This window comes from Theobroma cacao, chromosome 7, assembly GCF_053813885.1.
Source record: "Theobroma cacao isolate CCN51 chromosome 7, ASM5381388v1, whole genome shotgun sequence".
NCBI classification, from domain to species: Eukaryota; Viridiplantae; Streptophyta; class Magnoliopsida; order Malvales; family Malvaceae; genus Theobroma; species Theobroma cacao.
Window position 1 is genome coordinate 10,897,869 of NC_142645.1, and position 14,514 is coordinate 10,912,382.

General features: G+C 30.8%; 1 protein-coding gene across 1 annotated transcript; it reads left to right on the top strand.

Annotated features, from left to right (window-relative positions):
- Window positions 1-1,502: 1,502 nt before the first annotated feature.
- Window positions 1,503-3,064, top strand: LOC18594556 (scopoletin 8-hydroxylase-like). Its single transcript, XM_018124117.2, has 3 exons — window positions 1,503-2,029; window positions 2,192-2,537; window positions 2,689-3,064. The coding sequence occupies exons 1-3, from the start codon at window positions 1,530-1,532 to the stop codon at window positions 2,938-2,940; spliced, it is 1,098 nt and encodes a 365-aa protein (XP_017979606.2). The 5' UTR covers window positions 1,503-1,529; the 3' UTR covers window positions 2,941-3,064.
- Window positions 3,065-14,514: the final 11,450 nt, after the last annotated feature.

Sequence of the window (14,514 nt, forward strand, 5' to 3'; positions counted from 1 at the left end):
CTCCTTACTACTCGAGATCTCTATCACTAAAGATGCTGACAAAGAGGTGACAAAACTCGATTCATATGTCACTTAATATTAAATCAAATACTTAAATCTAATATTTAATGTTAATTTAATTGGATTTAATTAAGCTACGATCAATACAATTAACAATTATTAACTTTTGTTGAATTTGTTTATAAAATTGTTGTTTGAACCACTGTTGACGGTCAACATGGTATCATAGTAGTCATTATTTTCATTCACTGGCCTTTCAACTTGTTATATATATCTATATGTAAAGTTTATACCACATGGTTAGACTCATTATTTTTTTAAAATGAAATTTGTGTCACGTGATAGACCCGTTGCCTCATCACGTAAAAAAAATAGAAGTTGATTATGAACTTCTTTCAACTTGTTACGACATGTTATTGTAAAAATTTTCAATGGTAATCGTCAGCTGGAAATAGAAGTCATCGGCAAATGGCAGTCTTTGTCGCTAACTAAGCAAAATAGTAAAACTTGAACGAGTCATTTGAAACCATGTTGACGGCAACCCACTGACCAAAGTGTACCCTTCTCTTTCAGCCATTAGGCAACAATTTTCCATCCATTCATAATTATACTTGATCATCTTTGTATCCAGACTTGAATTTTAGAAATAAAACTTCTATTAAAAGAGAAAAAGGGAGGGTTGGATAGGTGAATAAACATATATACTAGGAGCATAAATACACAAGGGACAAAATAAACTTCAATGAGAATTTTACTATGAACTTTTTTTTTCCTTTTCTACAATTAAGTTTAGAACTTAAATAGTGTTATACATCTTTGTCAATTAATTAAATGCATTCAAACAAAAGTTTCTATTTTGGTGCATATCCTAATTGAGGTGAACATATTTTAGGTAACGAAACAAGAGAAGCCAATTTCATTCTTTGACCTTTAACTCTTGTATGTCTTAATAATTTTTGGTAAGCATATGAGTTTAGATTACAAAATACGAGGTGACTCTTTTTAAATCTTATAAAATCTTATTCTTTCCTGAGATTATGTGATTATTAACTACATAGTTTATTGTCTATATTGTAGAAGGATTTATAAGAAAAAATTATAGTTGTATGACTTCCTATTGCAATTTTTATACGGAAAGTATATACATATTTGTAATTTTTTTAATTGAAGAAATAGTGCGTTGTACTATAATAAAAAGCTAGCTAGTTTTCCTTTTCCATTTTGCTTATGCTTTTGGTCAGAATTGGAGAATACCCATTCTAATAAAGTTTTGGCAAATGAAATTCCAATATTATGAGATTGTTGAATAACTTGCGACATTTGAGTAAAACAAAGGGGAAAAATGTTATATTCAAGCGCCGAATATCTTGTCTTGCTGAAAACATCAAGTACTTCGTAATTTTTAATTAATAAGTTCAAGACCATTCTCAGCCAACTATGCCTATATATTGAGCCCTTCACTTTGGTAGATGCACCCCACAACTTCTTACAAAGCAAACAAGGCACATTTTCACATACCCTGAAAATAGATGGCTCCGAGTTTTGATAATGGCAAATCACTTTTCGACTTTGTTGTCCGAGATGGAAATGGTGTCAAAGGAATAGTCGACTTAGGCTTATCAAAGGTGCCACAGGCTTACATTCAACCACCGGAAGAGCAGATTGATAAGGAAAACGCAAGCAAACATGGGCAGCCACCGATTGATTTGTCGAGGCTTGACGGCCCTGACCATGATGAAGTGGTCAAGGAAATTGTTAGAGCTTCTGAGACTCTCGGCTTCTTCCAAGTTGTGAACCATGGCGTGCCTGTTGATCTACTAGAGTCCCTTAAGGACGCGGCGCATACCTTCTTCGGCCAGCCACCAGAAAGGAAGTCTGTTTATCGTAAAGAAGTGAGTCCAACCCCGTTAGTGAGGTATGGGACGAGCTTTGTCCCAGAGAAAGAGAAAGCGTTGGAGTGGAAAGACTATATCAGCATGGTATATACCAACGACGCCGAAGCTCTTGAACATTGGCCTGTAGAGTGCAGGTGATGTGCTTTTGTCATTTACATTTTTATCATTCCTTTTCCCTTTGCCTTCCTAACCGCATTAACCAAGTTCACAAATTCAATTTGCAAGGGGTTTATTTGTTGGATAGCATATTGTTTATTACCATCAATCTTGATTGTTTTTAAACACACTCTTTTTAGGGAAGTTGCACTTGAGTATTTGAAGACATCACTTGAGATGGTGAAGAAATTACTTCATGTTTTGACGGAAAACCTTGGAGTAAAACTAGATGACTCGAAGATCGATGCACTCATCGGCAGAAAGACAGTTAACATGAACTTTTATCCAACATGTCCTAATCCTGATCTCACAGTTGGTGTAGGACGTCATTCTGATTTTGGAACTTTAACTGTCTTATTGCAAGATGGTATCGGCGGTTTGTATGTGAACATTCCAGAAGACACAGATATTGGAAAGAGGGGAGATTGGGTAGAGATCCCCCCAATTCATGGTGCTTTGGTCATCAACATTGGCGATATGTTACAGGTTTAAGTCAAATTTTGACCAATTCTTATTTAACTTTTTTCAAGGGAAATAAAATCATGTGACAATATAAGAACTTTAACAAGTTGGAGTTTAACCATCCAATTAGCTCTAACAAATAATTACCATTTTCTTAATTTACATTTTTCGACAGATTTTAAGCAATGGAAGGTACAAAAGTGCAGAACACCGGGTTCGTACCACCAGCACAAAATCGAGGGTGTCAATACCAATTTTTACCATCCCTAAACCAACAGAGAAAATTGCACCACTACCTCAGGTGGTAGAGAAAGATGGAGTGGCTCGTTATAGAGAGTTTGTGCTTGAAGATTATATGAATAACTATTTTGGAAATCCTCATGAAGGCAAGAAGTCTCTCGATTTTGCACGGATAAATTCAGCTTGAAGCAAAATATAGATGTACTAATTTGATCTTGATTTTAATACGTCTTTTATACGCTTCTTAGATAAATCTTTTGATGTCTAATTTTGATGTTTGAAGATAAAAATAAATAATTTCTCATAATTTTTCCTTCTCTCTTTTGCTTCACAAAAATGTGATACATGTCCCATCTCAATTTGATAAGTAATATTGTTTTGTCCGATTTTCAACTATTTGATTATTTACAAATGGATGAGATGATAAACAACAATTGTATGGGTATTTTATGTTTTTATGAGTAATCATCAAACGCTTTAGCAGTTTCCTAATTTATATGTCCATGAATAAATTAATTCACGATCAATTAACATTAATTGAACCCACAATGATATAATAATACTAATAATTTATACAGAACATATCGTAACATCACTTATTTGGTTGATTTGACGTCTGTAACATATCAATTTATGAAATTAACTTAGAAATCATCACACATATATTTAATACTTTAAAGTTTCTTTATTAACTTAAAAATCATCACACACTAGTAAAGGTTAATCCTAACTGCTAAATAATTTGATTTCGACCAATTGGCAAAACTTTATTTGAAGATTAACTTTTTTCTCATAGAATTGAAGATTAACTTTTAATGTTGGGTAAGTAAAACATAAAATGTGGTCCAAGAAAATAATGAAAAAAGTCAAACAAAAATTTAGATATAAAATAACTGACCTAGCCGATCAAATAAGCGCCTATGGCTTGGTTGACACCTTGAAAACCCAAACCCTGGTCCAAGCTTTACCTGAGTCAATCTACCCATTTTAATTAGGTTTATTATTAAAATATTAAAAAATTAATATTTTTAATACATTGAAAATTATATTTTAATGAAATTAAATTATTTATTATATAATAATATTCTCAAATTAAACTTAAACTTAAAAAATGTTTAGGGACTATTGATATGAGCAAGCCTATGGGTCTAGCTGGTTAATGGACCCATAGACACCTATAATCGATTTACAAAGTTTGTATTTTTGTCATTTCTAATTTTTATTAAAAAAATAACTTATTTATACTAAAGATACATTGTAGTACATATGAGCATTTAGTTCATTGATTGATACATGATTTCTTGCTTAAAGTGTAAGATTCAAATTTTTTTTCTCTCAATTTAAAAAAAAAAAACTACATTATAGCAATGTTTCTATTGGACTATGAATATAGACTAGCTATCAAAATTTCATCATCTGATTTTGGCTTACTTTTAATATAAAAATACCAAGTTTTGCTGATCTCTTACAAAACATACAAGGGGAAAAGATAAAAATGTCAACTCTTAACCTCGAAATTTCTGTTCACATATTATTTATGAGAACTAAGGTCCCTTTTGGTATTAAGGAAGTCAAGCATTTTACAAGAATTTTAATTGGATTTAATCACTTTATCACGTTTGGTATGGTACTTTCTCAATGTAATGACATTGCAACACGATTCCCTCTAGGGCTAGGAGGCAAGTGCCCTTCCCATGGAAGAGGGAAAGTCAAGAGAATGGGTTGAACAAATATACCCCTTTCAAGTTGAATATTTAGTAAAAACAAATATTGAATAATTTTATATATTTTAATATTAATTAATATTAAAATATTATGTTATTTTTATCATGTTATTATTTATTATTTTAAGAGATAAAGTTGAAAAGTTAAAATTTTACATTAAATACAAAGTTATACTGATCTCTTACAAAGCATACAAGGGGAAAAGATAAAAATGTAAGCTCTTAACCTTGAAATTTCTATTCACATATTATTTATGAGAACTAAGGTCCCGTTTGGTATTGAGGAAGTTAAGCATTTTATAGGGATTTTAATTGGATTTAATCACTTTACCACGTTTGGTATGGTACTTTCTCAACGTAATGATATTGCAACGTGATTCCCTCCTGGGCTAGAGGGAAAGTGACCTTCCCATGGAAGAAGGAAAGCCAAGAGTATGGGTTAAACAAATATACCCTTTTCAAGCTAAATATTTGGTAAAAATAAATATTTAATAAATTTTTATATTTTAATATTTAAATAATTAATATTATATTATTTTTTCACGTTATTGTTTATTATTTTAAGGAATAAAGTTGAAAAGTTAAAATTTTATATTGAAAAAAGTAAATGCTTTCAATTTTATATTTTCATATATCAAGGTAATTTTGTAAATTTACACTACATTTTTAGTAAAGTGTTTTCAAATCAAACACTACAATATAATCCTCTCAGTAATCACATTTTCTGCAATCATCACTTTTCATATTATACCAGACGCTGTAAAGTTATTTTTTCAACAATCACATTCCTAGCAACATACCAAACACAACCTAATTGTGATTTGTACAATAGCTACTTTCCCTTTCTATTCTTGTTTTCTTGAGCATTATCAATTTTTTTTACAAGGTGAATCAATAAATTGTATTGATCATATTATGCACAAGGAAGACTCTGAGTCTGGGAGTTAATTAAAACCATCCCAAGACTATCACAATACCTTGACCCTTCACCTCCTAATAACAAGTGGTAGCCAAAACATATTTTCATTGCGCATCAATATTATCAAGATGACTACCATTACGGACTTCCCAAACTCATTTCTCAGTTGAAATAAGAGAGAATAGACTCTTGCATCACCAATAGAGCAAGCCTAAACCACCTAAATAGTGGGACTGCAAAAACAAGTGTTAACAAAAAAAAGTTGCATCTAAACACATGCACAATTGCTTTACACCAACAACCTCACAACTCTGCTTAAAGGGAGCTAACAGACTTTCTTGCTCTTTATTGCGAAGTATGCATGTCGCCAAACTACTCTTAAGTATTCATTTTCGTTAGAGTTCCTCTTTAATTGCGATTTTCCCTTTTATCATATGCTAAACAAAAATTTTGACTTTTAAAAAGGCCTTTTTTGCCCGTAGCACCTTTCACATACCTTCTTTAGTTGATTACTAGTTAGAATCTTTTGACAAAATGATTTTGCTATATATATATACTACTTGTCTACCCCTTCCAATATATTTCATCTTGTGAATTCTTGCTTAAGAAAATTTTCTCTTAACAAGCTATCCATTTGGTTCCACTACTCATTTTCCCAACCGAACAGTGGTCTTCTTAGCCCAATATCCTACCATTAGCCTTTGTTCTCCTAGCTCCCATACTTGATCAGCTTTCCATTTTTATTCACTGGGTGAATTTCTTGGGAAAAGTAAACTTGAGCATAACACCTTTGATCTATTCATCAAACCAAAAAGAAATACTCTTCTAGTTTCCTACCGTTAACCCGAAACTCGTTGGAACCTACATGAAAATTTTGTTAGAAAGAGATAGGGGACTCACAATTTTTTTCCACATAGTGGAGCATTTGTGAGTTTCATCAACACTTGGAAGAAATTTTACTGGATCACTCCCACTTTTTTCCACCACCATTTCCCTCCATAAACTAATATGCTTTTCACCTTACCTCCATGTCCACTTATTGAGTAAAGCTCTATTTTTCACTTCAAGATCAATAATGCCTAGGCCACCTTCATCTTTGCATTGTCAAGCATTTTCCCATTTCACATAATAAATCCTTGTACTTGGAGATGTTCCATTCCATAAAAATCTGCTCTAAATTTTATTAATTTTATCAAGTTCATTCTTCACTCTTTGGGAAATCATGAACAAAGACATAAAAAAATAGGGAGGTTGGACAAGATCGACTTCATTAGTGTCACTTTCCCCCCACTAGATAAAAACTTAGACTTTCTCCTTGCTACTATAGCTTTGAACCTTTCTAGAATCAATTTTTATATTTTCACTGAATGTTGGTTCGCACCCAATGGAAGTCCAAAGTAGGATGTAAGGAGATTTCCTACCTTGCATGAGATGTAATCCTCCTAAATTGTGATAGTTTTGTCATCAACACTACTGCCCATGAGAACGTACTTATCTAAAACTTGAATCTAAGTTCGAATATAATCTAAAAGCTTCTCAATATTCTCTTTAAGTTCACTAGGCTGTCTAACTTTGGTTTATAGAATAACAGAGTCTCATCCACATATTAAAGGTGTGAGATTTTCAACCTATTCCTCCCAATAGGAATGCTTTTACACAACATAAACTCTCTGTTGCTTTATACAGTAACCTTTTTTTTTCCTCAATAAAAAAAAAGATTTATACAAATCATTGAGAATATTTACAGTGAGAGTTCAACTACAGGCATTGTAACAAAGCTGCATAAAGCCAAAAAGACAAAACTCCTAACAAGGTTGAAACAAAAGATTCACCAAATAAACTTTAGCATGGGGAAAATAAACATGTCCACACAAACAGAAGCAAAAACCAACAAACCAACAAAACACAATAACACATAATGAACCAACAATCAGCCGCCCTTTAATAAAAGCAAACAAGAAACTGAAACCTTAATAGGAATAACAAGCCACATAGCACTTGCAAAAATCACCACTAGGCCAAGAATAAAATTGATTTGTCAACTCCAAATTTAGCAAGAAAGTCCACGAAAATATTCCTTTCTCTTAACACATACTGAAAAGAGACAAAAGCAAGAGAGAGTATCAATGAATCAATTTAATTAAAGATACTACATTTATCCCATGGTCTTTGATCCACTTGTTCAACCCATGTAAGTGCAATTTTTGAGTCAGACTCAATGCATAGAAAATAACTTGCATAAGAAAATGCCAAGAAAAGTCTCAAAGTGTTAAGAGCAGCCATGAGTTCAGCATAATTATAATCTTGATACCTAAGGGACCAAAGAAAATTTTAGCCAAAAAAGCTTCAGAATTATGAAAAATTCCATCACATCTTGCCAAGCCCAATTTGCCTCTAACCGAACCATCAACATTGAATTTAAACACTCCCTTAGAGAGAGGTTCCCATGAAATCTATAAATGATAGTGAAGAGGAGAAGACTTTATGACCAAATTTCGTGGCTCTTGTTACCAACCAACAACATCAATAACATCAATTCCTTCGCATGCATGAATCCAAAACATAGAGTGCATTTTAATAAGAAAAGAGAATTCATTACCATCCTAAATCTTGTTGTTGAAAATAAAGTCATTTCGTGCCAACCACATGGACCAAACACAACACCGCATATTGTCATCCATAGTTTATGAATCGTGCCTGTGAAAGGACAATTTGACAATGATTGGATAAGGGAAGCAACAAAATTTGGAATTCTCCAAGATAAATCCTACCATTTGAGTATAGGACTCCACATTTTCGAAGTAAAGTCACGAGTAAAGAAGATATGGGAACAACTTTCCTCAACAAGTCCGCACAAAGAGCATCTTAACTAATGACTATGAAAATTAACTCCCCTAGAAGTAAGAAAGCTTTTGGTGAGAATGGAGTCAAGGATCGTAAACCATAGGAAAGATTGTACCTTTGGTGGAATAGATAATTTCCAAATAGAGTATAACCATATTTTTTGGTCACTAAGATCTAAATCCAATAATGAACAAAAAGATTTAATCGAGAAAGCCCTTTTTCAGGTCATGGTGCCAAATGAGCTTATCTCCTTTTCCATTCATTAGAAAGACTGTAGAAAGTTTGTGGAGAATGTACTCATAAGACTTTTTCTCCCAAGTGTAAATAGAGCGTTTATAATTTATCGACCAAGCACCATCAATCCGAGCTTCAACGACCTTAATCTCTTTTGTAATAACTAATGAAAACAATCTGGGGTATTTATAGCATAAAGGAACTTCAACAATTCATTTATCAAGCCAAAAAAAATTAATAGCCCCATCACCCACAACCCAACGACAAGCACTCATACCCATCAACACTACAAAAAATCATTGTATTTCCAATAAATTTGCAACGGATTTCCAACGGAGTTTAATTAAAATTTTTAAATGCTTGTTCCGACGGATTTTCAACGGATTTCCAACGGATTTATACTGAAAAATTTTCAATGGAATTTTCCATTGGAAATTTGACTTGTACAACATACACATATTACTGTTTAATATTTCTAACGGATTTCCAACGAAAATTTCCGTTGGAAATCCGTTGGAACTTTAAACTAAAAAAAAAAGTGTGTAATCTTTACAGTTTCCAACAAAATTTTTCGTTGAAAATTTTCAACGGAAATTTTCGTTGGAAATCCGTTGAAAATTTCATCTTCAGGACACACGCGTTACTGTGTATCATTTCCAACGGATTTCCAACTGAAATTTTCGTTGGAACCCTAAACTTTTCTTATGTTATCTTTATCTTTTCCAACGGAATTTTCGGTTGGAAATCCGTTGAAACTTTAAACTAAAAAGAAAAAACGTGTGTGATCTTTACAGTTTCCAACGAAATTTTTCGTTGAAAATCCATTGAAAATTTCATCTTCAGGACACACGTGTTACTGTATATTATTTCCAACAGATTTCCTGTCACGACCCGGAACTCCCCATCGGGCCCATGACAACCGCCGCGAAGCCTTGACAGACGTTCTTCACCCTGAATGCTAATCGAAATCTCGTAAGGCTTTCGTATCAGTTTCTACATCTCCCCGGTGAGCGACAGTTATTAAATCTCGCATTTCAAGAAAATCATAAGTCATTTTTAAATATAATATTATTTTCTGGCTCATAGGGGCATTTTCGTCATTTTTCTTCAAAAATACCGAAACCAGCCAAAAACATGGTGTAAAAGCTAAATATGCTCATACATACTTTAAATCAAATAACTAAAGTGTAAAATTACTTTTACAATGACACGTGAGCCCCCAACTAACCAATAAGATGCGAGTCTGTGAACCTACAATTTTATCGATGCAAGGCTAACTGAAGTCCTTGATGCAATCGGTTATCTACTGGCTATCTTGAGCCTGAAATGTGGAGAATTGAGGGTGGTGAGATTATAAAATCCCAGTGAGTAAACAGACACCATCTAAACAATCTAAAGGCGAGTAAATGGAGACGAATTAAAATATTCTTTTCCAATATATGTTTCATAACATGAATATTCAGTTTACTCAATTAATCAACATGGCTTATATATCTCACAAAACTTGGCTCCTGCCAAAATCATTCTCGCGGATACTTTAGTCAAGGTATCCCACTAAGATCGCCAAGGTTGTTAAAAATTCATGTTTCGCATAAAACACATTTTTCGTTGAACATCACAGCCGTTCCTTGGCGTTGGCTGAGTCTCACTCTCACGTGGTGGTTAACGTGAAGTGCACTCAAAAAGCCCACCTCAGGGGATACCCTACGCTCCTCTACGACCGAGGTGAGAATATAAAGGAGTTTACCGTGTCCCTCTAATAGGCTGGTCCACGGAACCCCCCCACCACTACAGTAGCTAATCTTTAATCCACCAATTGATCAAATCTCAATGGCATAGCATGGCAATTACATTACTAACCAATTTACCAAGGCAAAACAGACAGTTCATATTTTTTAACACAAGTATAAATTCAGCCAATCATGTCAATTTATCACAAGACATTTAATTTAAAACCATAAATTTACAGCACAAGTAGACAGTCTCCAATTACTCTATTTTCAAAATCAGTATTCAATTTTTCAGAAAATTTATAAAATCATTTTATAAAATCACAATTTCTCCTAAAACATAGCAATTTACCATTTAAACCCATTTTTCATAAAATCATACAACTGTATAAAACTACTTTAGATAATTAAGATGATAATTAGTTCACTCACAGTATTAGGAGTAGAAATACTCCATTTTCAGTCCGCGGGTACAATCCTTTACCCGTATCCAATGGCTCACCACCTAGCCATAATCCATGCCACATATTCCAATTAAATTGTGTCTAATAGTTATAAGCTATTTTAGGCTCGATATATATGCATGATATGAAATGAAAAGTGCACGGGTAATCATCTATACCCGGTATCGGCCTAAGTCGATTTTTCATCCGATAAATTGGCCAATGCGTCCAATTTCACTCCAAATTAATTTTTTTTCAGTTTCTATACCTCAATTGAACCCAAATTGACTTAATGTCCCTCAGTGTGGTGCAAATTATCAGTCTCAGCAATAAATTACGAAAATACCCCTAGTGGGCAAAATTCGTATTTTTGCTCTGAAAATTCTCATTATTTTTCTAGGCTCATAATTCATCATTATTCATCATAATTCCTCAAATAAACATCAAGATCAGCAACCAATATTCCCCTAAAAAATTCGGCATAATTGGTTTCAATGGGAGAAAGTTATTTCTCTAGCTTATTTTTGCTATATTTCAATATAACCTAACTAAAATCACTTAATTCAATTAAAATCAACCAAAACTCAAGCTCAGAACTCATCCATGGAGGTTTGACCACCATGGGTGTCCATACCCACTTTCTAATTTTGCATGGAAATGAGAAAAAAATGCATGGGTAGTGAAAATCATAAGAAAAATCAATGAAATTTACCTTTTTAATGCTTGATTTCTTGATTTTTCTTGATTTTTCCCAAAGTTTTCAACTAGGGTTCTTATTTCTTTTCCCCTTTTTCTCTCCTGGTTTGGACAGCTTGAAGAAGATGAGAATTCTGAAAATTTTGACCTTTTTAAAGGCTAAAATAATATAATATTATTTTATTCATTTTTTTTGTTTTATTAATTTCTTAAATTCTAGCCATCCATTTGTTTCCAAATTTTCACCATACACTTTTCCCACATATCCATATCTTAGATAAAATTCTCAGACTTATCCAAAGTCTTGGTGGAGTAATTTTTGAAATTTACACTTTTACCCTCGTAAAAGTCAAAAATTACATTTTTGCCCTAAAAATTGAAAAATTGCCCATAGACATATTTTTCATCCCTTATACTGATACCATTCTCCAATTTGTCAAATGTGATCTAAATTCTCTCAAAATCTCAAATTTTATCCGCGGGTGAAAAAATTACGATTTTGCCCCTACACTCCAAAAATCACCGAAATTAAACTTTTTCACTGCCAAACCCTCAAATTATACTCCAATACTCAAATCATACTCCAATAAGTTAAATGGGGCAAAAATAATCTTTTCTAAAAATTTCTATTTTGTCCCTAGGTGGCAAATGACCATTTTGCCCCTAGATAGTGAAAATTTCAATTTGCCTCCAAATTGATCCTCGAACTCCGAATTACCATTTTGAGTCATCTCTGAACTGTGAAACTCTTAATTTCACCTTAAAATTCCTATTTGAACTAGTTCGAGACTTAATCGACTCAATGGTACCATTAGGGGCAAGATCGTCTTTTAACGATTTCTCGAACTTCCTAAATATGCAAACATTCGATTGAGCATGTAAATGACGTCGTAATTATTTTATAGAACAGGGTTTGACATTTCTAATGAAAATTTCCGTTGGAACCCTAAACTTTTCTTATGTTATTTTTATCTTTTCCAACGGAATTTTCAACGAAAAATTTCGTTGGAAATCTGTTGAAGCATTAAACTTTAAAAAAAGTGTTCAATCTTTTACAGTTTTCAACAAAATTTCCAATGAAATTTTTCGTTGGAACATATAAAGAGTCAATGATATATTGAAAAATGTAACTTTCCAACGAAATTTTTCGTTGGAAAGTAACTTTTTAGTGCATCAAAGTGTTTATGACTTTTTAAACTTTCCAATGAAATTTTTCATTGAAAAATTCCGTTGAAAATAATCATAATTTTAAAAAATTATAAAATTTAAATTTTAAAAAAAAATTTATTAATTATTTTTAAAGAATTAGATATTACTAAAAGCAAATACATAGTTATTGAAGTAAAATTTTGGGTTCTGTTTAAATATGTTTTCCTTTGAGTAATTTTGTATAACTTTTTTAACTTTAATGAATCATACAATATTGATTAATAATACCAAATTAGGGTAATGTTATATTATTCCAAAATTGAAAAAAACTACTATGTAAAAATTTATATTTTATAAAAAACCATGATAAGATATAAAAATCATATTAAAAAATATATATTACTTTATTTACATTTTAATTGTAATTAGCTAATATATGTAAATTAAGATTGAAGTTTTATAATAAACTTATTAATATTTGTGCTTAAAAAATATCATTTTATTATATCTATATATTCATGCAAATCTGACCGAAAGCTATAGAGAATATATATAAATTTATATATATATATATATATATATATATATATATAGATAAGCAAGTATGATTTAACAAAAAAATCGATTAATAATTGTATTAAAATTAAAGTACAAGTTATATTTTTTAATTGAAATATCTTTATAACTGAATATATATATATATATGAGATATATTAAATAAGGGTCTACATATATATATATTAATATATAATTTATGTAACATTATAGTAAATTTCATTTAGATGATTATAATTATTAATGTAATAGGATCCAAATCATACATATATATATACACACATACTTTATAGTTACTATAACTTGTAATGTCTTTTAACACATACACTTTCTATTATATATTATGTTACTATAACTTGTAATTACTATTATATAAATGAATTACTAAATAATATATATACTTTTGTTTATATAAATTTACAATATATGAAGTTAATTATCTAAAAAAATGTTGTGAGATTAGAATAGTTTTGAAACTGAACTATTTTTTTTAAATTTCATGTAACTAAGAGCAAATTCATATAATTAATAAAATTATAATTATTAATTAAATTGTAATATCTTTTAATATCTATACTTTATATACATTGGGTTAATTTAAAAAGAATATAATTATGGCTTTCGTATATACACTATAATACTTATAATATATATACTTTATAATATAAAACTTGTAATGTCTTTTAACACATACATTTTATATTATATATTATGTTTATTTATAAAAAATATAATTACTATTGTATTATAAAGTAATTACTAAATAATATATATACTTTTGTTTATATAAATTTATAATATATAAACTTAATAATTTAAAAAGAAGTTGTGAGATTAGAATAGTTTTTTTACTTAGCAATTTTTTTAAATTTCATGTAAATAAGGACAAATTAATTCATATAATCAATAAATTTATGATTATTAATTAAATTATAAGGTCTTTTGATAACTATGTTTTATATAAATTCGATTTATTTAAAAAAACATAATTACTATTTTGTATATACACTATAATACTTTTAATATGTATTTATTTTTTATTTTATATTAATATTATGAAAATGATCATTTTAATACTTATAAAATTTATATAGCAAAATGTGTTTTTTGCACATTAATCCAAATGTTAAATGTTTATATAATAGTAATTGATGTTAAAAAAATTAAAAAATGAATAAAAAATAAAAACCCTACCCACCCCCCGACCCCTCTTTTTCCTTTCTTTCTTCTCTTCTAATCGGGTGCCGCTCTTTGCCTCCTTCAGCAGAGTCCTTCATTTCGTGTTCTTCCTAGACCTCAACAACAAGCGACCCTGAAATACCCCATACTTTGATATGGTGATAAATAAAGTTGATTGAATGCAAATTGAGGTCAATTAAAATGTTTAAAAGTGATAAAAGACGAAAGGAGTAGTTTAGGATAAAACATTTTGCAAGTGAGAAAATAATAATAATTTTATCGGAGGAG